This window comes from Garra rufa, chromosome 19 (assembly GCF_049309525.1).
Source record: "Garra rufa chromosome 19, GarRuf1.0, whole genome shotgun sequence".
Classification (NCBI taxonomy): Eukaryota; Metazoa; Chordata; class Actinopteri; order Cypriniformes; family Cyprinidae; genus Garra; species Garra rufa.
In genome coordinates this window covers 37,566,110-37,591,866 of record NC_133379.1, presented here as the reverse complement: position 1 = coordinate 37,591,866, position 25,757 = coordinate 37,566,110, and the positions used below count along the sequence as shown (strand labels likewise).

The window sequence follows — 25,757 nt, the reverse complement described above, 5'->3', positions numbered from 1 at the left end:
TTTTTCAGGATTCTTTGAATAGAAAGATCAGCATTTATCTGAAATAAAAAGCTTTCGTAACATTGTAAACTATACCATTTCATTGTTTTTTAGGGGTAAAGAAATTATAGAAATTAATACTTTTATTTAGCAAGGACGCTTTAAATTGACTAAAAGTGATGGTAAAGACATTTATAATGTTACAGAGGATCTCTATTTCACATAAATGCTGTTCTTTTGAACTTTCTATTCATCAAAGAAACTTGAAAAAAATTCTACTCAGCTGTTTTCAACATAATACTGTTATTTGAGCGGCAAATCAGAATATTAGAATGCTTTCTGAAGAATCGCGTGACTGGAGTAATGATGCTAAAAATTCAGCTTTGAAACCACAGGAATAAATTACATTTTAAAATATTTTCAAATAGAAAAGTTATTTTAAATAGTTAAAATATTAAAAATTTTACTGTATTTGCTGTACTTTGAATCAAATAAATGCAAGCTTGATGAGCAGAAGAGACTTCTTTGAAAAACATTCAATGTTAGTGTAAATTAATGAAGTATTACAGCAATGGAGATATGATTGCATTTTCAATAAAATTGTTTATATATTCAGAAAGCATGCATTAAATTAATCAAAGGTAAAAGTAAACACATGCATTTTTTTTATTTAGATTTACAAAATGTAAATTAGCACAGTGGTTTTCAACACTGATAATAGAAATGTTTCTTGAGCAAATCAGCATATTAGAATGGTTTCTGAAGGGTCATGTGACACTGAAGACTGGAGTAATGATGCTGAAAATTCAGCTTTGATCACAGGAATAAATTACATTTTAAAATATATTCAAATAGCCCATCTCCGGCACTGAATAAAAAAAAAGGTTATTGCGACTTCCAAAATTCTGACTTTTTTTCCTTCAGAATTGCGTAATACAAACTCACAATTCTGACTTTTTTTCTCTGAATTGTACTATATGAACTCACAAACCTGTGAACAGTCTTTTTTTTCTCCTCAGAACTGGACTTTATAACTCACAATTGCGAGTTTATATCTCACAATCTTTAGATAAAAAGTCAGAACTCACAATTGCAAGAAAAAACTCAGAATATTTTTTTTCAGTAACAGAAGCGAGCTTCCACACAAAACAGTTATTTTAAACAGTAAAAATATTTAACAATTTTACTGTTTCTGCTGTACTTTGGATCAAATAAATCCATGCTTGATGAGCAAAAGAGACCTCTTCGAAAAACATAAAAAAAAAATTAAAAAAAATCTTACTGTTCAAAAACCTTTGACTGGTAGTGTAAATTAAGTATTACAGCCATGGAGATATTATAGAAATTGCATTTTCAATAAAATTGTTTATAGACACTGGAGAAGACTGAAGTAATGATGCTGAAAATTCAGCTTTGATCACAGGAATAAATTACATTTTTAAATATATTAAAAGCTATTTTAAATAGTAATAATATTTCAGTTTTACTGTATTTCTAAAAAAAACAAACAAACACAGTTTTGGTGAGGCAAAGACAATTTTGAATTAAAAAAAAAAAAAAAAATCCTGCCAACACCAAACTTTCTAAGTTTTGAACTTTCAAAGTTCTTTTAAAAATTCATGCATTCAGATTGCATAAACTCGTATTCAATTAGAGACAGAATATTTGTATTTGAGCTTTTGCTAAAAACCAAAACAAAACACTGAAGTATTAAAGAGCTCAAAAATATCTTTATTATCACTTTATCAAGAATTGTACAGTCAATTTCTAAACACATTGGAAAAGTCCAAATGTCCTTCAAACAGAGCTGACCTTTGGAATTACAAAACCCCGCTGTATCCATGGGAACAAGAACCCCGGAACGAGCAAAGGAAAAACGGCATTTGATTACGAGACGTGAAGACGACCGATCGGAGAGCGAGATGAAGCCAGGAAAATGATAAATGATATTTTATGAGCAAAACACGCACAATGATCACAGGATTTTGGAAAATCATATAAACGTATGATTCTTCGCTACTGGCAAAATTAAGGTTTCGATCAGGAGACGGTAAAAGACATGGGTTTGTTTTGCACGCCGTGACTAAGCGTACAAAAAATCACTCTGATGTACGGATCCTGTCCGGTTTCATTTTGACAGGAAGCTTAATAAATATCTAAAACATTCTGGTACGCTGCACTGTTCCCATGTCAACAGGTCAGACCGCCCTCTAAACTCATGCATTGGCTGCCCTCCAACAGCAAGACACGCCCACATTTCCTCCCCAGACACACAAGGCGCATTCACACACTCGCATTCACCCTGCTGAAATGAGAAGACTACGCTAAAGAAAATCAAACTACACAGGGCTTAAAAAAAAAAAAATTGACATATTGCACTTATATTCACACTGCTCACGTTGAGGAAGTGCCGCCCGGTCTGTATGAACGCAGAACAAGACGGTAGAGTTAGACTGCGATGGGGATGATGAGTCTAGAAGGAGAAACAAGCCTGATCCGTTCACTCGTTAGTGGGAGGCTGAGGGCCACATGTCAGCGCTTTCCAGGAGTCCAGGCAGGAACCAAACTTAAGTCCGATCTGGTCTACAACCACAGTTTGATCTAGAACTACAGCGATCATGTTATTTCACTGTGGGGTATCCTCTCTGTCCCAGACGACCAGGTCGAGCACGGCTTGTGGGAGCAGACTGGAAAAGACAGAGAAAGACATTTAGATGTCAGTTTCCGAGGCAAAATACAACTTTTAACTGTTTATTTCATTATACTTTATCTATTTGCATCTGTAGATTTCGATTGCGATACATGTCTTAAAAGGCCTAAGTTGTGAGAAATCTCCACTTTTAGTACCGGAGATTTGTTCAACTTAATAAGTTTAATAATTGAATGCAAATTTAATACAAATTTAATTATAACATCAAATAGAAATAAAAATGAATTCTAAAATAAAAATGTCATTTTATTTCAAATAAACAGAAACCCTTTAAACCTGGTTTTATCCAATGTCCATATGTATTATCTGGAAATGTATGCAATTTAGTGCCACCAAAAAAGCTCAAAATATCTTTTAAAAATATAATTTTGAAAAATATATATTTTAGGTAAAAAAATTATTTAAAATGTCTATTTTGACTTCATTTAAATTTAGTACTTTGTTTTTTTATTAATTCAAGCGCATTGTCATTTGTTCTTTTTTAATATTTCCTTCCATTTTTTAAAATGAGTATTTCTTTTTTTTTTTACTTTAGGTTTTAGTAATTTTTATTAAAAAACAAAATACCACCAAAAAAAAAGTTACCAACCCCAAACTTTCAAATTGTTTTAGAATATTTTTACTTTTTTCAAAATTTCATGCATGCAGATGTCATACTACCCTCATATTAAATTAAATATATAAAAGTACAAATATTGTAAAAAAAAAAATACAATACACTGTAAAAGTATTAAATAGCTCAAAAATATCTTTTAAAAATATAATTTCCTAAAACAAAAACGTTTTTTAAATGTTTTTCAAAATTATGTTTGTTCTAATAAATTCAAGTGCTTTGTCATTTTTTTTCTTTAATATTTCTTACTTTTGTCATTTTTATATGAAAAAAACATTAGTTAAAAAAATAAGTTACCAAGCCCAAACTTTCGAACTGTTTTAAAATCTGATTTAAAATGTAAAAGAATTAATACAAGTATTAAAGAGCTTAAAATAGCTTTATCTTATCTGAAAAATGATTTTCTCAAAAATATAATTCAGCTAAAAAAATTATTACATTTTCATTTTCACTTAATTTAAATTTAGTAGTTTGTTTTAATAAATTGAAGTGCTTTGTCATTTTTTTCTTTTTTTAATATTTCCTTCTTTTTTTAATTAATATTTCTTTTTTTTAGTTCAGGTATTATTCATTTTTATTAAAAAACAAAACACTATAAAGACTATATAATTAATATTTGTACTTCTGTTAAAAACAAAACAAAAAAAACACTCTGAAGTATTAAAAAGCTCAAAGATATATTTTAAAAATATAATTTTCTCAAAAATATATTACGTTATATATAACATACATATATTTTCATTTTCACTTAATTTAAATTGTTTTTTAATTTTTTTTCAAATAAATATTTCTTTTTTTTAATTATGTTTTAAACTAACTGCTTTTCCCCCCTAATTTTGATTGTATTTATTTTGATTTCAGTTTTAATTTGAGTAATTTCAGTACTTTTTTCAGTTGCAAAAACATTTCTAATTAAAATTTTTAATCTAACATTTCTTTATTTTATTTCAGCTTTATTTCAATGCAGTTGTTTTAGTTTTACTTAACAATAACAATTTAGCAGCGGTCATTCTTGCCTTAAAAGTCACTTAAAGTTCTTACCTGCGCAAACTGGGAGGGGTTATAAAATGTCACGCCTCCTGTGGGCGGAGCTCCTTGCGCAGGCGGCTGAGCGGGAACCTATGAGAAAACACTTGCGGTTACCATGGGAAAAGGAAAGCAACATCACCACCCATCTCCATAGATACAAACAGCCATGCCCACTGAAACTCATGATTAGCATGCAGCACGTGATTGGTTAGTGTGCGTGCACCAAAAGGGGGCGGAGCCTCGATCTTCAGCACGCCTCTGAAATCCAAGAGCCCTTCCTATTGGCCGGTTACTCAGTCAGGGTGTCGTGCTGGAGGTGTGGCTACATATGTATGATGTTAGAAGCGTGCAGACAGCATGTGTGCATGTGTTTTACTATGCAGCAATAGAAAGCATTGTTGTTTTTTTGTCTGGAAAAGGTGTGTGTGTGTTTCAGATAAGAACCAGCTGAAAGTACCTGATTTAAATGCTGACTCACTTCTCGAGATAGAGAACTCATTGAGCTAGAACGTGACAGCTAGAACAGCAGGAATAAATGAAACAAACAAACAAAAACACCACAAACCCAAAATTAATCCCATGCAGCGCCATCTTAAATCACATATCTTCTTGTCAATCATTACAAAAAGATTACATCACAGTCAATGGTTGCCACGGCAACGTCTCAGTAGCATGTGGTCCTTAACATGCGCTCTCGCTCTCAAACACACTCGCACACACTCATGCTCTTCGTGTGATCATTAACAAAGCTCATATTTATAGAATACAGTTAAAGATGCAAGTTAAAATGTGTGTGTGTTTCAGAGGTTGTAAGTCTAAATGTGAGCATATGTTGTTATAATTGTGTTAATCTGCATTCATGGGCGAAGGAGCCGGAGATGAAGTGGCTTTAAAGGAGAAATAGTAAAGTATTGAAGGATGATCTGACCTCTCCAGACTGGGTTCCCTCCGGGCCGGGCGGCAAAGCATTCGGGTTAAACATCTAGATGGAAAACACACTTGTTATAGTGGATGTGTATTTAAAGCATGTCTGCATAGAAATAGAATCCAATAAATCAATTAATTAATAAATCAATTAATTAACCAAATGCTAGCGAAAGAAAAACAAACAGGCTCTGATCAGTAAATAAAAAGTAATTAAATAAAAATAAAAAAAAGAGGCAAAAGCATAACAATGCAATGCAATGCAATAAAATTAAATGTCAATATGAATGAAAATAAAAATTAATTAGCCAAATGCTAGAGAAAGAAAAACAAACTGATCAGTCAATTAAAATAATAATGATGAATTAAAAAGAGCCAAATGCAATGCAATAATTAAAAAAGCAAAAATAAAATAAGATAAATAAATAAAATGCCAAATGCAAAAAAAAAAAAAAAAAACTTCATTTGGTAAATAAAATGCAATAATAAAATAAATATTTAATATATAATTATCTATATCATTATCAGCCTCTGGCCAATAATGATATAGATAACCAACTAAATAATAAATAAAAGGTGCTGCAAGGAAAAAAAACTCTCTGGTGAGCAAAAAAAAAAAAAGACATAAATATTAAATACAAAAAAAAGTCAAAAATGAATAAGATAAAATAACAAAATGCAAAAAAGAGAACTTCTGGTGAATAAAATAAAATAACTAATTAAATAAATAAATACAAGTTGCTGCAAGGAACAAAAACGTGCTCTGCAAAAAAAAGAAAAAAAAAAATTATATACAATATATAAAATGTCTGGTAAGAAAAACTATATAAAAAAAGGAATGAAAATAAATATATAAACAAACTTTGAAAATTAATAAAATGTCGAAAAGCTCAGAGAGTGCCATGTGCATTCAGTTGGGAGGTCTTTCCACTGTTAAAATAACCATGAAAAAAAAATCTCAAGGTTTCTTTTCATTAGGAGACTGAAACTGCTAGTTGTGATAGGGAAAGTAAATTCTGTACACTGTCTGTGTTTATATGGCAGATGTGTGTACCTGTGGCACTGTGGCACTAGTCTGCTCTGTGTTTTCTCCACTGGTGTCTGGAACGCTTCCCTCCATAGGCTGCTGCTGCTCATCTGGGGCTGAAAACAGCAGTGTTAGACTTCACAGACATACACTGATATACATTAACACACACGCACACACACACCTGCAGCTGGTGTAAAAAGGTTGGTTGGCATGGCCATGGGCGCAAGAGGAGCAAACAGATCAGCAGGAGGCGGTACAGCGGCGGCCGGTTTAGATCCTCCCCGACCAGGATTCAACACGTCCACATAACGACTCTTAGTACCTGAAACACACACACAAACTCACTTACTAAACAGCCAGGAGCATTACTATAGATTTATAATATAACTAGAAGATGATTAAAGGTGCCATAGAATGCATTAATAAAATATTACATTTTTTTTGTTCTCTGATATCTACACAGAAGGTATATGGCATAGGAAAGGGCAAAAAATTCTCCAGAAACGATTTTACAGGTCCTTTTTCAACTCTAGGATTTGTCCTTAGAATGAAATGGTCTGTTATTACCTTTTTTGGAAGGTTCATGAATAATAATGAGGATCTCTGCTCTGATTGGCTGTTTCACAGAGCGGCTCATTTCAGTAGCTCGCACATAGAGGAAAATATATATTTAATCTCGGAGCTCAAGCCGCTACTAATAAGCAGTTTATTGAAACTGCCATTTTGAATGCACGATTATTTTATTTTCACTTTTGGGATTGCAAGTGCTCTTTGTAAAGTTATACTACAGTGGCAGTACTTACCACATAAGTTTAGATGCTTGTTAGTGATGCTCAGGATCTGTAAATCATTCGTCATCGTCCACACAGTCATCTCTCCTTACTCTGTTTATGTGGTAAGTGAAATCTTATGTACTGCAATGTAACAGGCTACCGCTATCATTAAGCTAACTATGTCCCTCCAGTGGCTCGCCTTATTTTATTAGATCGCCTTATTTGTTTTCCTTGCCTTTCTGAGTAAGTTACAGGCACCAACCTTCCCTGCACTTAACATCACCTGCACAACCTGGAACATAACATTTATTCCCGTGATCTGCCATTTTTGCTGTTGTCCTCGCTTTGTTTTGTTTTTTTCAAAATAGCATAGATGCAGAACTTCTGATGATTGGGCTATGCAAAAGTTGGGGGCGTAACTAATAATGATCCCAAGACTATTACGTCATAGTCGCTGTTATGTTAGGATTAGCCTATTTTTCAGTGGTCTTTTGCAAACACCAGATTTATATAAGGAGGAGGAAAAGATGGTGTTTGAGACTCACGGTATGTCATGTCCATGTACAGAACTCTTATTATTCAACTATGCCAAGGTAAATACAGTTTTCCATTCTATGGCACCTTTAAATGAACAGACTTCTCACTAAGAAGTAATTCCGAAGAAAAAACGTGACAGACCTGCTCTCCTGGAGAACATATTCAAAGGTGGACCCCCCCCCGGTGGACCGCCCATTCCTGGTGGCCCCATCCCAGGCGGCCCCATCCCGGGCATTGGACCTTTGGGGAAGCCGGTAGGTGGAGGAGGAGGGGGTTTGTTCTAAAACACACAGATACCATCATTCACAATGATACATGCACAATACAATACAGTTTTTAAAATGCATTCTTGCACTGTACCTCTTCCTCTGGCTCATCCAGGTTCACCCATTTCTGCTTCTTTTCATCCCAGACAATCTGAAAAACAAAGCATTCTCTTAATCAATGCTATGAAGCAAAACAAGACGATCATGACAGAGGAAGTAGGTCCCTACGGATTTGTTCTTGTCGTCTGGCAGATGTGCTTCGTTCTTCCTCTTCGGAAACAGCCAGGACCGCCAGCCGCCACTCGCTCCCTGATGAAGAACGAAATTCATTTCAATCATGAAAGATTTTCTAGTGCATATCCAGTGGGTCGCTGTATGTATTTATATGCAAGTACATACTTTTTTGGGAGAGTCTCTCTTGGTCTTCTTGGGTCCGTCCTGTGGTGGAGCCTCTGGGATAGGAGGAGGAGGTGGAGAGCCCTGATTGACTAGAGAGCTGCTGCGCTCCCGTCCAGAATGATTGGATGATTCTGATGTTGTGCGAGACCGACGACCTGATGTCTGCAAATCAGGACAACGTTTGATTAAACACCAAGTACACTTGTTTAAATGTTTGTGGTTGGTAAATATGTCTCTTCTGCTCACCAAGGCTGCATTTATTTCATCAAATACATAGTGAAAACAGTGAAGTATTATTGAAACTTAAAATAACTGCTGTATTTAAAAATATTGTCAAATAATTGAATTTTCAGCATCATTACTCCAGACGTCATTGTCACATGATCCTTCAGAGATCATTCTAATATTTTGATTTGATGCTAAAAAAAAAAAAAAAATCTTATTATTATTAATGTTGAAAACAGTTGCACAGCTTTATATTTTTGTAGAAAGTTCAAAAGAACAGCATTTATTAGAAACAGAAATCTTTTGTAGCATTACAAAAGTTTTTATGGTAGATTTTGATTAATATGATAAACCCTTGCTGAATTTAGGTATTAATTTAGAATTTAAAAAATGTATATGTATGTATGTATGCATGCATGTATATGTACCAGTTGCACTGATGACTGTGAAGTGGTTCTTGATCTTCTGCCTGGGCCCTTAAAAAAACAAACAAGAGGAATCAGTTTAATGCATTCCATATTATAAGCATTAGATTCCATAAAAACTATATATTTAACATAATCTACTCTTTGTATGAGTTAGGGTTGTGCCGATAGACGATAGTATCGTGTATCGACGATAGTCGGAGATATCGCCTGTTGCTGATGCCTTTGACGATAGGAAGACGATTATTATTAGAATCCGTCAAAAAGGCACCTAACTTTAGCGATGCAGCACGGAGAGTCGGTTCTAGGATGCATTAGAAACTTGCCGCGGTATAAACACAAGCATAGAGTAGCCCTGTCGTGCCGCAGATGTGTGCAGTGAAAATGGGTAAGAGATTTATTCATCATACAGTGTACATTGAGGTGTAGACAGTCATTAGGATAACATTTAGTAAAATGTGGTTTAGGCTGAATTAAATATGATACAGTATATCAGAATCCGTCTGTATATAGTAAACATAAACATTCACCTCAGTAGCATCAGCATGCGTTAACTAGAATTACGATGCGATAAAATGGCGCTAAACATATGCACGTGTCGTGAATCACATGCACATCGCTTCTCCACACTCTATATGAACTGAACTACAACATGAACTGATGACAAAGATCAGACATACAGCGCTAACATTATATGCATTGCTAAGAACTTAATTTGGACAACTTTAAAGGCGATTTTCTCAATATTTAGATTTTTTGCACCCTCAGATTCAAGACATTCAAATAGTTGTATCTCGGCCAAATATAGTAATATCCTACCAAACCATACATCAATGTAAAGCTTATTTATTCAGCATTTTATATATGATTTATAAACCTCAATTTTAAAAAATGGACTCTTATGACTGGTTTTGTGGTCCAGGGTCACAAACACAAATTTTAGGCTTCTAGTTGTGCTGTCAATCTAAATAAACAACTAACTAATTAATCACACATTTTTCTGAAATTAATTGTGATTAAGCCCACCTAAAATGTAAGCTTTTAAATATACTTTTATTTAGCAATAACGTCACATGTTCAAGTTAATGTGGAAACAACATAAAACAGTATATTTTTAATATTTGTAGAATATTTTTTTAATGACTGAAGGTAAGTATCAATATAGTATCAAAAGATACCAATATTACTGATGTCTCTCGAAAATTCTTTTTTTCCTAATATTTAACAATTGACGATAGCCCTTTGACGGTACAGTATAACAGAGCTATCAATTTTAACATTTATTAGACTTTAAAAAAAACAACTTCTAATTTAAGTAAACTTAAAACAACCTTCAAGTAAATTCATTATTTACCTGTACCCTTCAGCAAGCGGAAAATATGCAAAAAATTGAATAAAATTATTAAACACTAAATTCAAAATTAAATATAGATGAATTCTTAAAGCTACAAAAGTTACTGATTTCCTCTTTTGTCTTTGATTAATAAACATCACAGCAGCTGGGTTATTAGGCAGCTATTACTTTAAGAGCTGCAGCTGCTCTGAATGAGACGCCGATCTGTCACGCATGCCGCATTTGTGCGGCTGACAAGACAGCTAAGTTAATTTTTAGTGACATATGACCTGAATAATCTCATCTGACCACAGTTAAATGTTGTTCTACTGAGGCTTCCTCGTCACTTGTACCATTTTCATGTTCATTTGACTAGTGCCTGGCATTAAAGTGAAGTTTGAGTGCATGGCTGAAAGGTGTCCCGTTTTATGTGGTCAAAAAGATGTTCTGTGACTAAATAAATGAGGCAGATGCAACAGCTGTGAGTGGAGTGGCCAACCTAGTCTTAGTTTAGTTGCTGTTAAACTGGAAAAATTAATCACCTGCCTTAACATGCTAATTTTGACAGCACTCCTTTCTATCTTATTGTAACTCACCATGCGTGCCATTTCATCATAGAAGTCCTTCCCTTGCTGTGGTGGGGCAGTGAACGTGGAAGATGACTGGGGTAACTGCTGAGGAGAGGAAGGGGCGGAGCCATGTTCGGCTCCATGCATTGGCGGGGGCATATGAAGTGGCATTCCTGGTGGCATCTGTGGAGGCATTTCTGAAGGACTATATGTCGGAATTTGTTGGGGCATCTGTTGGGGTATTTGTGGGGGCATTTGTTGGGGTATTTGCTGAGGTGGCATGAGCATGTATTGCTCATTCATTTCAGGTTGGAACTGTGGTGCAAAGTTTGGCTGTGGTGGCCCCGGGGCCACCGGGTAGAATGTTGGAGCGCTTTCTCCCGGAGACGGGACCTGCTGCAGAGGGGCTGCCCCATCTTGAAGAATAGTGGGAGGAGCTAAAGGAGACAATATAAGCAGATGGTAAATGATTACATAATTAAAGAGGATTCTTCTTAAGTTCACAGTCTATTCTGAGTCGTACCTGGTGGCATGAGTTGAACACCAGCTGGGGGCAAAAGGGAGGTCATGAGAGGATTGTGGGGATCAGGGTTCAGAGTTGAGGGGTCTGGTGGGCTGTACTGGTCTTCTGAGCTGGGCGTACTGCAGGGGTAAAGCTGTGGGGTGCTGCGATCTGCACTTAAGGTGATCGCACCATCCTGAATGGGTCAACAAGAAGCATAAGATCAGAACACAGTCTAATGTGAACATACACAAAGATATGAGCATTACTTTACTGACCAAGTAACTCTGGTATGGCTGCATGATTTAGAAGGGAAAAAAGGTAATTCTGTAAGTTTTTTCTTTATTATTATTATTATTATTATTATTATTATTAAAAAAAAAAAAATAAAACCTGCAATTGCAATTTAAACCTTTTTTAAAAGAGCTTCAGGTTTGTAGAGCTACACAATTTGACCAATAATGTTGCAATTACGTTTCAATATAATTATAATAACTTAGTAATAATAATAAAGTTTATGATGGTGAAGACTATTATTTATATTATTATTATTATTATTATATTTATTTATTATATATATATATTTATTATTACATTATTATATTATATTATTAATAAATATAATATTAAACAAAATAAGATATATTGAGAAAAAATGTATTAAATTTTTTTTAACTATTTTAAAATGTGATATTTTTGTGCTGTTTATAGGACTGAACAATTTCCCCAAAAATGCTGGAATTATGTATCAATATAATGATAATAATAATAATAATAATATTTATTACGATTATGATGATGATGATGATCATTATTATTATTATTATTATTATTAAATAATAAACAAATAAAAATATTATTAAACCTGATTTGGGGAAAGAATTAATTGAACATTTTTTCCAACTGTATTTAAACATTTTTTTATTATTTGTGTGTGTGTTGTTTACAGGATTGCACAATTTGGCCAAAAAAATTGCAATTATGTATCAATGTTATTATAAAATAATAATTATTAACATGATTATGATAATGATGATTTTAATTATTAAATAAAATATCAAGCAAAATAAATATTTTAAACCAGTTGTTGATTTGTGGAAAAAAACGTAATTGCAATTTTTCTGAAAAAGGCTGTGAGAAAGACTGCAACAATTTTCTTTTACATTACAACCTTAAAATTACTTTTAATATTAATGTCTTAATTTCTTTATTTTTAAATGTTAAACTATCAAGTTTTTATTTTGGTGAAAAACTGGCTTCTTATTCTTTATAAACACTTCTCAAAACAAATTCTCATAACAAAGCTGCGATAATCACACTAAGCCTTAACACAAGTAAAATTTTATTTAAATAAATCAGCCTTTTCTGGTATTATGCCGTTAATTAAAAAAGAAAATCATAACCATACTGGTACTACGCAGGAACAGAGTAATGCATGCAAATAACATGCGTACCTAAAATGATGACTTATGTATATGGATAAAATAAAAAACAGACACACACCTTGATCTGCCCGTCAAGTTGTCTAAGATGCAGTAACCAATCAGGCTCTATAAACAACTCCTGCTCTGGTCTCTCCTTCAGCTGAGGGTCAAAAAACCTCAACCTCAGAGACATCTGTAATCAAACATGAAAGGAAAGATTAGACAGAAAATGTAAACTCAGAGACAGGCAGAATCGTCTGATGCATGTTAGGTTGTGTACCTGTATGAGCTGACTGATTAACACAGGCGAATAGTACTCAGGCACGCTCAACAGAGTGCGTGAGATGACCTCACAGTAATGAAAGGCCTGAGCGCAGAGTCCCGTCTCTGCCAATCGACACGTGTAGATGAACTTGAACACCTGTATAGGTTAAATTATAATGGTCATAACCTTCCTAGATTTGTGTGGATTGGATAGATATTTGTGATAGAGTAATTGTATATGTACATTTTTATCTCACCTGGAAATTTGGCAGAGAGAGAGGCTGAGAGCCAAGAGACTGAGCGTATTCAAAGGATTCTGTCCGCTGAATTGCCTCTGATGAGCAAAACTTCAAAAATGGCAAGCTGGGCGAGAGACAGAGTGAATAGGTGTTAACACAAACAAATGCAATGGGCATTTGCACTTTAATGTGTGCATGCATATCTCTGTATGAGTATTACACACCTGTGATTGGAGCCGATAAGAACCATCTTGGTGCTCTTCTTGGTGTAAACACCAAAACCCACCTGAGCCATCAGGTAACAGAAATGAGCTGCGTCTACTAGACCTTTAGATGCTGTGAAACACAGAATAGTCTTGACTACAGATCCAGTGCTACATCTACAACATGTGTCTGTGCTTTGCATCTACATTTATGTACCTAAAGTGTCTCCCATGGTGGAAATGGTGCGGGTGTCGAGATCCAGAGTGTGCGTGAGGTTGGACAGCACCATGGCCAGATGAGGCCGCCAATCGCCCCATTTCTCATCTCCGCAACACTGAGAAACAGAAGATGTATATGAAGACAGGCATTGCGTAAATTACTATTAACACATTGCACACACACAAACTCTCTCGTACAGTAGCAGCAGCTGGCATTCTTCCTGACATGAGCTGGTACACCGTCTGAAGAGGGTCGTTAATAGGCAGGCTGTTGGCAAATCTGAAAAGGACAAATATGAACACAATTTAACTCCTATTTGTTGCTTTGAAAGCATGCAGACATAAACTGGTGTAAGCAGATGTGGTTTACCTGGTCATGACACGAGCGTGTGTTCTGTTGTCCATCTTACTGGCCAATAACAATGCGTGACCCCACAGACCATTCTTCATAGCAGACTCCAGAGCATCCTAAGACACATACACAAACTCAAATGTCAATTGTCTTTCCACTGTTTCAATATATGGCTTTTTTCAGTGAGGAAAAATATGTAATCTACATGTAAATAAATTACAATATGACTATACAATAAATTATTATTATTGAAAATATTTGTATTTAAAAAAATAAAATAGATATAATAAAAAAATCATTATTTTTTAAAAAATAATTATTTAAAATAATATTTTCTTTTATTACTATTTAAATTATAAAAAAAAATATTACACTGATCCTACTGTACAGTAAAATTAAAAATGTAATTACAATATTCTATTATTATTATTATATTCTTATAATTTTTAACGACTAATAGGTATTTATTGTAATTCAAAAGACAAAAGTTAAATAAATTAATATTTAAATATAGTTAAGAATTATATTACCTTCACAATATTACTATTGTACTGTAAAATATTTTTTATTTAATACAAATAATAATTAAATTAAAAAGTATTGAATAAAATATAATTAAATTAATAATAACTACATAAATAATAAATAAATAATAATAGATATATTTTACAGAACATAGAATGACATGTGCAACCATAATTATTCATAACCATAATCTTCCATAATATTCAACCAGTAACAATATGTGACCCTGGACCACGAAACGAGTCATAAGTCGCATGAAAATATTTATAGCAATAGCCAACAATACATTGTACGGGTCAAAATGATCAGTTTTTCTTTTATGACAAAAATCATTATGATACTAAGTAAAGATCATGTTCCATGAAGATATTTTGTAAACTTCCTACCGTAAAAAAAAAAAAAAATTATATATATATATATATATATATATATATATATAAAAACGAATGTTCAATTAATAATATGCATTACTAAGAACTTCATTTGGAAATTTTAAGACAATTTTCTCAATATTTAGATTTTTTTTTTTGCACCATTAGATTCCAGATTATTTAAATAGTTCAATCTCAGCCAAATATTGTCCTTTCCTTAATCTAAAAAAGACCCTTATGACTAGTTTTGTGGTCCACGATCACATATGGTCCAGGACTTTTATACATTTGCACATATGCATTTTGCCTTGCCTTCTTGCGGCCGAATAATAGAAGTTCCCTAAAGCGCTCTGTCTCCTTGCCAACATTCTCTGGCACACCCATGAAAGTGTCTGATAGGAGGGATATCGGCCCGGCCTCTTCCTCCTCAGCACGCTCTATTGCTTCGTTGTTGAAGTCGATGAGATTAGCCTCATTGGGTGATTTTCCCGGCAACCAGACAGAGCGATGCTCCTTCAGCAACAGGTCAGCGATGTCTGTGCCCACTACGGTCTGAAACAAAGACAAAAAAGTATTCAGTATACTAAAAAACTAACTGGTATCAAACAAGCAGGCAAACACAATACACACTCTGAATTATAATAAGGGATGCACAAACACTCACCCCATTCTGGCGACACAGCAGCACAATAAACTCCCAGATGAGGTAGGCGGAGTCTTTGTCGATGAGGTCATCGCTTCGCAAACACTCTTGGGCTTTGTTCTGAGCAAACTTTATGACATCCACCTTATGAGTCTCCTCTCTGTGGACATAAACATGAGATGATGACTGGATTGTTTGACTGTGTACGTGGCTCTAACAGTGTAAGAGTATACACATATTTATTCAGTAAATACGCATTTATTCAGTAAATAAAGGATAAAGGGTGACTCTTACTTGAGGAGCGGCCAGGGAACGAACGCATTTCTGACTGCTCTGGAGCATCCTGCAGAATCATCTGGAATAACATCACAGCCAAAATATCAGATGCAAATAATCTAGTTGAGCAATTATCATTGAACTATTCATAACCAAAGGGAAGGGCAAATGTTAAACAAACAAACAAAAATCTAATTGCAAGATAACTTGATAAATTATTCAATCACATTCAATTAACAAGCTGATTTTAGAATTTACGAACTGAAAAAAACCTTAATTTCTAAAGATTTGATAACTTGATATGATATGATCTCTGATAACTTGACATTGATTTCTATATCAGGAAATTTGCCCGATTCAATTGTTACCTCCATACTGTGGATTTCCACAAGTGTGGGCTGACCAGCAGAGGGCAGGTTGGGTTGGACGAGGATCAGCTGACCAGCCGGACCAAACCGAGCACAGCGATGAGGAACAGAATACTTCTCTGGGGTCAACGGTCTTGGAGGAGCTGAGAAAGAAAAACAAAATGAGAGAAAGAAAGAGGAAGATGGTTCATGATCATTTTACTTCCCAAAAAAAGTCAAGAAGCTTTTATTAATGCATGTGAATTAAGTGTAAAATTGATGCTTTAGGTATTTTAATGCTACAGAGAAAGCTGGGAAAAACTTACCAAGCCAAGGTTATTATTGCTAACTAAAACCATAAAAACGTATTTACTGGAAAAAATATATATATTTTATATTATACATATATTTTATTTTAGCTAGCTTCCAAGAAACATTTCTCATTTACATTTTAACAATTTAAACAATTTAACAACAATAACTCAACTAAATATACCTAAAAAGATATATGATTGAAACTATATAGATATATAAAACTAATAAAAATGACAAAAACACACAAGAAAATTTTAACTAACATCAAAAAAATTTTTTTTTTTAAATAAATAGCAGATCTTTGTTAGGAGTGGGCAATGACCAAAATCATACATTACGATATGAGTTTTTTTATTTCACAGTAACAAATCACAATATAGTTATGGTAGTTATTGCTTTAAATAAGGTTGATATGACAAATTTTGATATAATAGAAATTTCATACTTCTTGTCATCAGTGTCAATATCACAAAAAAACTAGCCTAATTTAAATAAAAAAAATTCAAGCTCTTGAAGTCAAGTCAGCGATTAAATACGAATAAGAAACTAATGCCAAGAAATAGGACAAAAAAATATATATAGTACAACAAATACATAAAAAAAATGCTATATACAAGTGTATAAAGAAATCAAATGTATGAAATATTACAAAAATGATTTAGTCAAGAGCAGTGAGAGATTTTCTCTCTTTTGTTGTTTGATTAATTTAAATGAAAGACAGCAGGAATATTAGTCTGCTGTCACTTTAAGAGCTGCCCAACATACTTATCCAATATACTGCTACACGTGTTTTCTTTCTCATTTGTTTGCTTTCACTTAAGACCTACTTTGTTTACGAGGATACTTGTGAAGAAAGGCTTTTAGACACAAAAAAATATTTAACCATTCAAGGCCTATAAAGCAACAAAACAACTTGTTCAAAACTCCAGCGCTCTATGAGCATCACATTCATGTGTGTACATTCCTGACAATGCTCAGGAACAGTCTCTCAGGCAGTGCGCGCATATAGCGAAATGAGTTCTTTTTCGCTGCTGATTGCATTTTAACAGCTTAATTTTTTTTTTTTTTTTTCAAAACCACAGTGCTTAAAAACAAAAATGCAATCGATAGTTTTCATAACCACATTGCACAATAGTCTAAAATCTCTACCGGTTTACAAATTACTACTGGTTTATTGTCCACCCCAAGGCTTTGTGTGTAATACTTACGCTGCTCTGGGGCAGTCCAGGTGTTGTCGGTAGAGTAAGGAATCTGACTGTAATCTGCAGTATCCGAAGGGTTCGGATACTGGCTGTAGGTGTAATCCACTGGAAGTGTCGTCCCAGTGGTATCGTAGGCTGCACTGACCAAATCTGGTTGACTTCTATACACTTGACTCTGTATAAAGAAGAAAATGGTTACACACATTGTTGAGACACATACAATAAGGTCTAAACCCCCCCCCCCCCCCACACACACCTGTTGTGACCGTGAGCTGAAGCTACTGCGTCGACTGTGAGATGAATGCACACTGTGTGCTGATTGTTCACTGTGAACAGAACGGCGGTCAAAATCGTCAGCGTAAGGGTCGCGTCGGCGGCCGTCATCATCAAAGCTGGAGTCATAACCAGGGTAGTATCGCCAAGGATCATCATAACCCTCTCTTGCCCTAGCAAACAAGTGCATGAAAACTCAGTTAAGAGGTGTCCCCATGTACAAAAACATTGATTGCATAAGTATATGCATGTACCTGTTTTGATATTGTTGGTTATAGTAGGCATCTCCATAGTACCAGCCATATGTTTGATCATAGTAGGCCCTGTAGCGTGGATCATAAGCAGCATTTGGATCATACCACCTGCTCCTATCTGAATCCACACAAACACACACTCATGAGCAAAAAGCAAAGCACATTTAGCCCCTGGGTGCATAGTGAAAAAGTGTTTGTAGTGATGTCTTTACCTCCATAGGTGGCATCATACTGTCTCTTGTAGTAGTTTGCATAGTAGTCGTCATAGGCACTACGGCTGGATCTAGAAAAGTCTTCTTGATACCCCTGTCTAAGATCAAAAATTAGAAAAACAAGGAAATCATGTTATTGATCTAGCAAGTTATGGTATGCAACTTAACACGGTTAGGATCCAAATATGCAATGTGAACAGAGCCTACAACCAAGCAATAGGGACCAAGTGTGAAAACAGGCTCAAAGTGTCAGAAAGAGTTTGAATGACCTGACCTAGAGTTGGGTCTGTCCGAGTATTGGCTGGTTCTAGAACTCGGCCTCTCTGGTTGACGTTCAGCCTCCCGGTAGCCAGGATTTTGACCATCATACCAGCCGTATCGAGGATCTCCTCTACGATACTGATCATCCTACAAAATTGAAACATGCAGATAATATGAATACTCATGTTTTAAGTCTAGCATTTAAAAGGTATAAACACATTAGATCATTATATCACTGCACCTGATAGTAGCTTTGAGATCTGGGATCCACAGGGTACTGGGGTGGGTATGGCGGTCTTCCATTTTGGTACTCAGGGTAGGTTCCAGGGTAGTATCCTGTGTAACCCGGACCAGGTGGCATTGCAGGAGGAGGACCATAACCTGACTGACCACCTAGAGAAGAAGGAGGTCTTTGGGGATCTTGAAGTGGCTGGGGGGCAGAGTTTCCAGACTGGGGTGGGTAAGAGGAAGGTGGGGCAGTTCCAGATCCAGAAGGAGCACTAGGTTGAGTTGGAGGGGCCTGCGGAGGAGGCTGGTGTTGAGCTGGAGGTGGATGGGCAGGATGGGAGGTATGAGTCAGATCACTATTAGGTTGGTTGCTCAAGGGTCGTGGGGGGTTAGAGATCTGCTGAAGGGGCAGTGCCTCACTGTCAGACTGCACACCCTGCTGCGCATCTTTGGTGACCTGCAGGTAAAAGCCGGGTGTGTTGTTCACCAAGCCCGCAGGATGGGCAGAATGAGAGACGGCTGGGACTGTCACCGGATTTGTGGGCTGTGGTTGATGCATAGAAAAATCAAGCAGCTCATAATTTGAAGGTTCATTGTGACTGGTGGCAGCAGCAGCAGCAGCAGACGTCTGAGCTTGAGAAACAGAAGGCGGAAGAGATTGGCTATCACCTCTCAGAGACTGAGCCCTTGAGAGAACAGGTCTGGCTGCTTGAACAGAGGGCTGAGCATCTTTTGCCTCTCGTGCTAGATTCAAGACACCTTGAGTGGAAGAAGTGCTGAAGTTTACTGGTGTTTGAGAGAAAAGAGCCTGTGGCTGATTCGTTGGAGGAGAATTCAGAGGCATTTGATTGGTCACAGAAGGCTGAGGGGGTGGGTGCACAGATGTTGCTGTCTCTTGAGGACTTGTCTGATTGGATGGTTGTGGAAGGTTTTGAGAGGAAACCAAACTGGAAGGTGGTGCAATCAACACGGGCTGGTTTATGGCCTCTACGGGAGGTGAGGTCACTAGCAGGGAGGCATATCCCAAACTTGCCTGAGGCGTGGAGTCTGGGGGAATTTCCAGGTTTTCAGAAAGAGGTTGTGGATCGGGCTTCGCCGGATGTAAATCAAGAGGGCCATCCTCAGGTGGCTGGATAACTTCAGATGGATGTGCTGGAACAAATGTTGCAGCCAGAGAGGGTGCTGCAGGGGCTAACAGTATGTTAGCACCTAGACTGGCAGTGTCATTTTGAGCCCAGAGTGTAGTAGCAGGACTCTCAATGGGGCGTCGTGCTCCCTGAGCTCGAGATGAGGGTCGGCGTTCCGGTAAGTAAATGGTCTCCAAGTTGTCCGGGGGTTGTTCTAGATTGCCAGGCTGCATGTCACGTCCACTCTTTTCCACAACCATACGTGCACGATCAACCTCAGCAGGTCGAACTCCTACACCATGTGAGCGGACAGGCTCAAAGGAAGAATTTGCACTTGCTTGGAACACACCAACTGGTTTAGGTGGGCTAGGAGTTGGGAAAGTAGGACTTGCCTCTGCAGCTGGGTTGGAGTCTATCTGTTCAAAGTATCCACCGGTGGAGGGATGCAAAGGAGGGTGATCTGGTGGGCGAGGACTTTCCTGTTGGATAAACGTTCCCACTACACCTTGCTGTCGCCGAGGGATGTGGCTGCTGCTGTGAGCACCATGTCCACTGCTGTGACTGACATTACTGTAGCTAGACGAAACACTTGCAGAGCGGGCAAGACGAGGGCCAGTATCAGGTGTCTCCAAATTAGGCCCCCCTTCAAAGGCATGGCTTGGAGGAGGCTCACTAGGCAGCACTTCTAGGTTTGGAACACATTCCTGATTCTCCACAGAATCACACGGCGCTGCCCCAGCTCGAATGTTACCAGTGTCATTCAAATATGGACCAGAGAACTCAGTCATCGAATGGAAAGGATGATGAATCCCATTTACACGTCCTTCCCCTGACAGCGTTTCTTCATTTTCAACATCATTGCCTCGAAAGAACATTGAGATAGTTCCAGAATCACTAGGAACTTCAGAGTAAGGGACAGGACAGGCACGCTGAGACGGATCCTGTGGGTTTTGATTGAACCATGGCTCTGAGGGTCCACCTGACTGAGTGAAGTAATTCTGAGCTGGAAAGTGAGAGTTCTGTTGCTGAGTTGCACCAGGCCCAGTCACATTTGGTTGAGCTGGCTGACCTTGATTCTGAGATTGTGTCAATGGTGGGGCTGTGTGGAGAGGTGGGGCTTGAGCTTGAAAAGGCTGAGATGGGAGATCACTAGTTGGTTGAAAGTAGTTCTGAACAGAAGGTGGGCGGCTTCCGTGGTCAGGCACCCAGTGAGAAGGTAGGGTAGGTGTTGGCTGGGGTTGAAAAGGAGTCTGGGATTGAACTGGAGGTGTTGGGGCACTGGAGGGTGGATGTGATAAACCAGAACTGAAGGAAGGAGCAGGGTTAGGCAATTGTGCTATGTAGGGCATTGGTTCTTGCGAATTAAAGTATCCTGGTTCTGCAGGTGGAGGGTTGGAGCTTGGTGCGGGACCTGGGGGAACAGGTTGTGGTGTAAAAATTCTTGGTGGTGGGCCAGGAGAGGCTGCCAGTGCTGCTCCTGGCGGTGGCCCTTGTGGTGGAGCCATTGGGTTAAACCCAGGGAGGGGAGGACCTTGCATAGGAAGTGGGTTGCTGTTTGTGGGTGGAGCTTGGCTGCCCCCTGCCATGGGCGAAAAACTTTGTCTTCCATAGGCAAAAGGATCAGTCACTGGCTGTGTGGGTGGAGCAGCCGGTGGCATAGCAGCTGCAACCCCATGCTTGTGAGGTCTGGTTCTTCTGAAGGCATTGGGTCCACCGGAGGGAGGCGGAGGACCACTAGCTCCAGGGGGGGCTGTCCGAGGAGGAGGCTGCATCAATTACACTCACAGGTTTCCAAAATCTTTTTACTTACTGGAGATCTCCCTATAATGGAAAAACACAGATTTAAGATTTAAGGTTTTACCACACGATTTGCCCGTTATCAACATGCATCATGTGAACACACATCCAAAGTTCAGTTAATAGTGCTAACAGCTGCTCAGGTAAAATAACACTGACCAGTCTGCTTTGAACATCATATGGTGAGAGTGTCAACATAGGGGCAACGTGGCACCTCTAGAAAAGTACACACAAAAGTATCACTAGCAGACACAGAGTGCCTCACCCATTTAAGAACAAAACATGCAGTAGTTTTATATAGAATGTCAGTCTGTTTTAAAAAAAGGTACTGACTAATTGTGTAAGCAGCAGAAATTTTAATTAAAATAAAGTTAAAACTAAGTTTCTCCTCTGGAACACAAACATCATCACACCATCTGAGATTCATAACCTTGTGATGACCAGGTGTGAAGACAGCAGTACTCCACTATGTTGGCATATGAACAGTCACCATGTTCAGAAACCTGATATCAGGCACACTGCATGCCGACTGTTAGAAATGTGCATTAAGTTACACTGAACTTTGAAACCTGTCAGACATTTTTTTTTTGAGCAGGGGGCCTCTAAAAGTGCATACTAGATTAATCTACAACAAATTGAAGGATTAATTCACTTCCAGAACAAATTTACAGATAATTTACTCACCCCCTTGTCATCCAAGATGTTTGTGTCTTTCTTTCATCAGTCATAAAGAAATTATGTTTTTTAAGGAAAAGATTTCAGGAATTTTAACCACATAGTGGACTTCAACGGTGCCTTCCAAAATGCAGTTTAAATGCAGCTTCAAAGGGCTCTAAATGATTCCAGTGGAGGAATAAGGGTCTTATCTAGTACAACGATCAGTCATGTTCTTAAATAAATTAATATTCATACACTTTTTAACCACAAATGCACATCTTGTCTAGCTCTGTGCTCCGGTTCAAGACAGTTAGAGTACGTCAAAAAAACTCCCATGTCATTTTCTCCTCCAACTTTAAAATAGTCTTACATCACTGCAGAAGTACCGACCAAGTGTTTACAAAGTGAACAAGCAAAGATCAAATGCCTTTTTCAAAAAAGGTAGCAGCGACGTAGGTTGATGTTAATGTTAGAGGTGAAAATGAGATGGGAGTTTTTCGACATACCCTAACTGCGCTGAACCTGAGCACATAGAGTTTTCATGTGCATCACAGAGCTAGACAAGACAAGCATTTGTGGTTTAAAAAAAAAAAAAGTGAATAAATATTGATTGATTTAAGAAAATTACTGATCATTTCACTAGATAAGACCCTCATTCCTGGGATCATTTAGAGCCATTTGAAGCTGCATTGAAACTGCATTTTGGAAGTTCAAACTTGCTGGCACTAGGGCTGCACGATAAATCGCATGCGATTGTCATGCGCATCTCATCAGTAAAGCCAGTTTTGTGATTAGTCGTAAATCTCTATCACGTGCATTCAGATGGCACAGCATTTAAAAAACACTGAGCCGTAGATCACCTTCATCCGCGATTATGAACGCGATTTTGCATAGCGACATCTGAATGCATGTGATGGAGATTTACTACTAATCACAGAACCAGCTTTACTGATGAGATACGCATGACTATCGCATGCGATTTATCGTGCAGCCCTAGCTGGCACCGTTGAAGTCCAATATACGTAGAAAATTCCTGAAATGTTTTCCTTAAAAGACATTTTCATTACGACTGTAGAAATAAAGGCATGATCATCTTGGATGACAAGAGGGTGAGTAAATCATCTGTACATTTATGTTCTGGAAGTGAACTAATCCTCTAAGTTTATTATCTAGACTAAAATACACTACTGTAATATAAATGTTTGGAGAAGATTTTTTCAAAGATATTGATAATAGTGATTAACACTTATTCAGCAAGGATGCATTAAATTGATCAAAAGTGACAGTAAAGACATTTATAACGTTCTAAAATATTTGTATCTCAAACAAACGCTGATCAAAAAAACATATTTTAGATAAACTACAATCCCTCAAACTTATACATGGTAGTGTAATTGCACTTATGTATCTAGACAAAGGGTGGCAACTTTGAAGAAGCTCAAATATATGGTAGTTTTGATTTGTTTAACATTATATTGGTCACTTAGTATACACATACTTCCACTGGTGTTGTTTCTGTCTTGATCTAAAATGTGGGAAACAGAATCAATCAAGATGTCCAAACAGATACTGCACCTTCACAATGATCTTGTCACTGCTTACACTTTTAGCCAGTATGGATCACAAAATACACTGCATTTGAACTGATTGCAAACAATACTGCTACCAGACAGAAATTACATAATGGAATTTCTGGAGCCCAAGGGCTAATAATTCAGTTGAGGTGCCATATAACTGTTACCACACAGTAGGCTATCTTTTCTTCAGAGATTTTGAGCTGAGATGACAGATAACACTCTCATCCGTTTCTAAAAGCGTAATATTACACAAAATATTTTATACAAAATATGCAAGGTGCATATACAAAGAGAATGTTACAGTATACTGCATTATATCCGGCTCTAAGGCGGACACGTATAGCGCCCCTCACTGGATTTAACCCACTGATGTAACATCCTGGTCTTTAATTCCTGTCTCTTTAACTACATCAGCAAATGTACTTAGAAGAGGTCTTGGACCAATGTATTGAAAACACACAAAAATAATAAGATGCTGTTAATGTGGATCGTGGTGCTCAGTGGGAAAAACTGTCAAAACAAAACATACACACTAAATAAACTTACAGCAGTGCAAACCAAGCAGGCAAAAGGCAAAAAAGCAGTAGCTAAACCACAACCAAACTAATAAATAAAGCCTGCAAATTGAACTACACATCTGAACAGTAAAATTTTAAAATGTCACGATAAGAAACGCAAAGGAATCAACATAAGAAATGTAAATACAGGATGCAAAGAATTACAGGTGACAGCTGACTGGGCCACTAGCCGTTAGCATGCTAAAAATCACAGTTAATCCTTGGAAACACAGACTTATCTGACCCCAAACATACTGCTTCATATGGGATCCCTTACCCGTTATCTTCCAGTTGAGATGCCCAGATACAAACAAAACTCGATACGAGCGCTGCTGGAGTTGAGTTTCTCAGAAAAGAGCAGGACACCGCGGCTGACACTTGTCCGCCATCTTGGCCGAGCGCGTCCTGCTTGGCGACGTGTACATGTGACGTCACGGATCTTTCCCGTTTCCCGCCCCATACACGACAAAAATAAACATAAAACATTACATAACCAGCACAATCTGCTCAGTGTGAGCTGTATTTTTGTTTAAATATAATATTCATAAAATTACTTTATTTTACGGTTATTGTATTATACCGTTATTATAAATACAAATGTTATTATAAAGACAAATGGTATAGCTAAATGGCGCCCCCTCTTGATTTCGGAGTGTAATTAAATATTTCAATGTTTGCACATAAACAAAAGTGAGCAAGCAGTCCACGTTTTATTCTCTCAGATTCAGAACTAATTATTTCGATATATTTCTTTAAAATATGTCTTATACTGTCAAATCAATTAACACCGCCAACAGATTTCACAAAATGTCCACTCTATTTTTAGATTATATCATCAAATAAAGACACAACACCCGGAATAAAGTAGTTATATAATATGAGTAAATTACTGGAAAATCTGGGAAATCCTTCCTCAAAATGAACGTGAATTTATTACATTTAAGTTTTTATGTGTGAACCTGGACCACAAAACAAGTCTTAAGGGTCAATTGTTTTAATTATACATCTTCTGAAAGCTGAATAAATAAGCTTTCCATTGATGTATGGTATGTTAGGACAATATTTGGCCGAGATACAACAATGTGATAATCTGGAATCTGAGGGTGCAAAAAAATCAAAA

The 25,757-nt window shown here is 36.8% G+C and overlaps 1 protein-coding gene across 1 annotated transcript; it reads right to left on the bottom strand.

The window, feature by feature from the left end:
* Positions 1 to 1,689: 1,689 nt before the first annotated feature.
* On the bottom strand, positions 1,690 to 25,041 carry sec16a (SEC16 homolog A, endoplasmic reticulum export factor). Its single transcript, XM_073824131.1, has 31 exons — positions 24,915 to 25,041; positions 18,936 to 21,870; positions 18,708 to 18,841; positions 18,434 to 18,531; positions 18,222 to 18,339; positions 17,951 to 18,140; positions 17,701 to 17,869; positions 16,199 to 16,341; positions 15,843 to 15,909; positions 15,576 to 15,712; positions 15,224 to 15,463; positions 14,034 to 14,131; positions 13,862 to 13,943; positions 13,662 to 13,779; positions 13,466 to 13,577; positions 13,260 to 13,365; positions 13,019 to 13,159; positions 12,818 to 12,931; positions 11,336 to 11,510; positions 10,840 to 11,249; positions 8,914 to 8,961; positions 8,261 to 8,422; positions 8,090 to 8,170; positions 7,956 to 8,012; positions 7,737 to 7,875; positions 6,467 to 6,607; positions 6,310 to 6,398; positions 5,260 to 5,313; positions 4,789 to 4,848; positions 4,344 to 4,421; positions 1,690 to 2,666 (listed from the first exon to the last, which is right to left on the bottom strand). The coding sequence occupies exons 2-31, from the start codon at positions 21,819 to 21,821 to the stop codon at positions 2,601 to 2,603; spliced, it is 6,513 nt and encodes a 2,170-aa protein (XP_073680232.1). The 5' UTR covers positions 21,822 to 21,870; positions 24,915 to 25,041; the 3' UTR covers positions 1,690 to 2,600.
* Between the last annotated feature and the right edge of the window lie 716 nt (positions 25,042 to 25,757).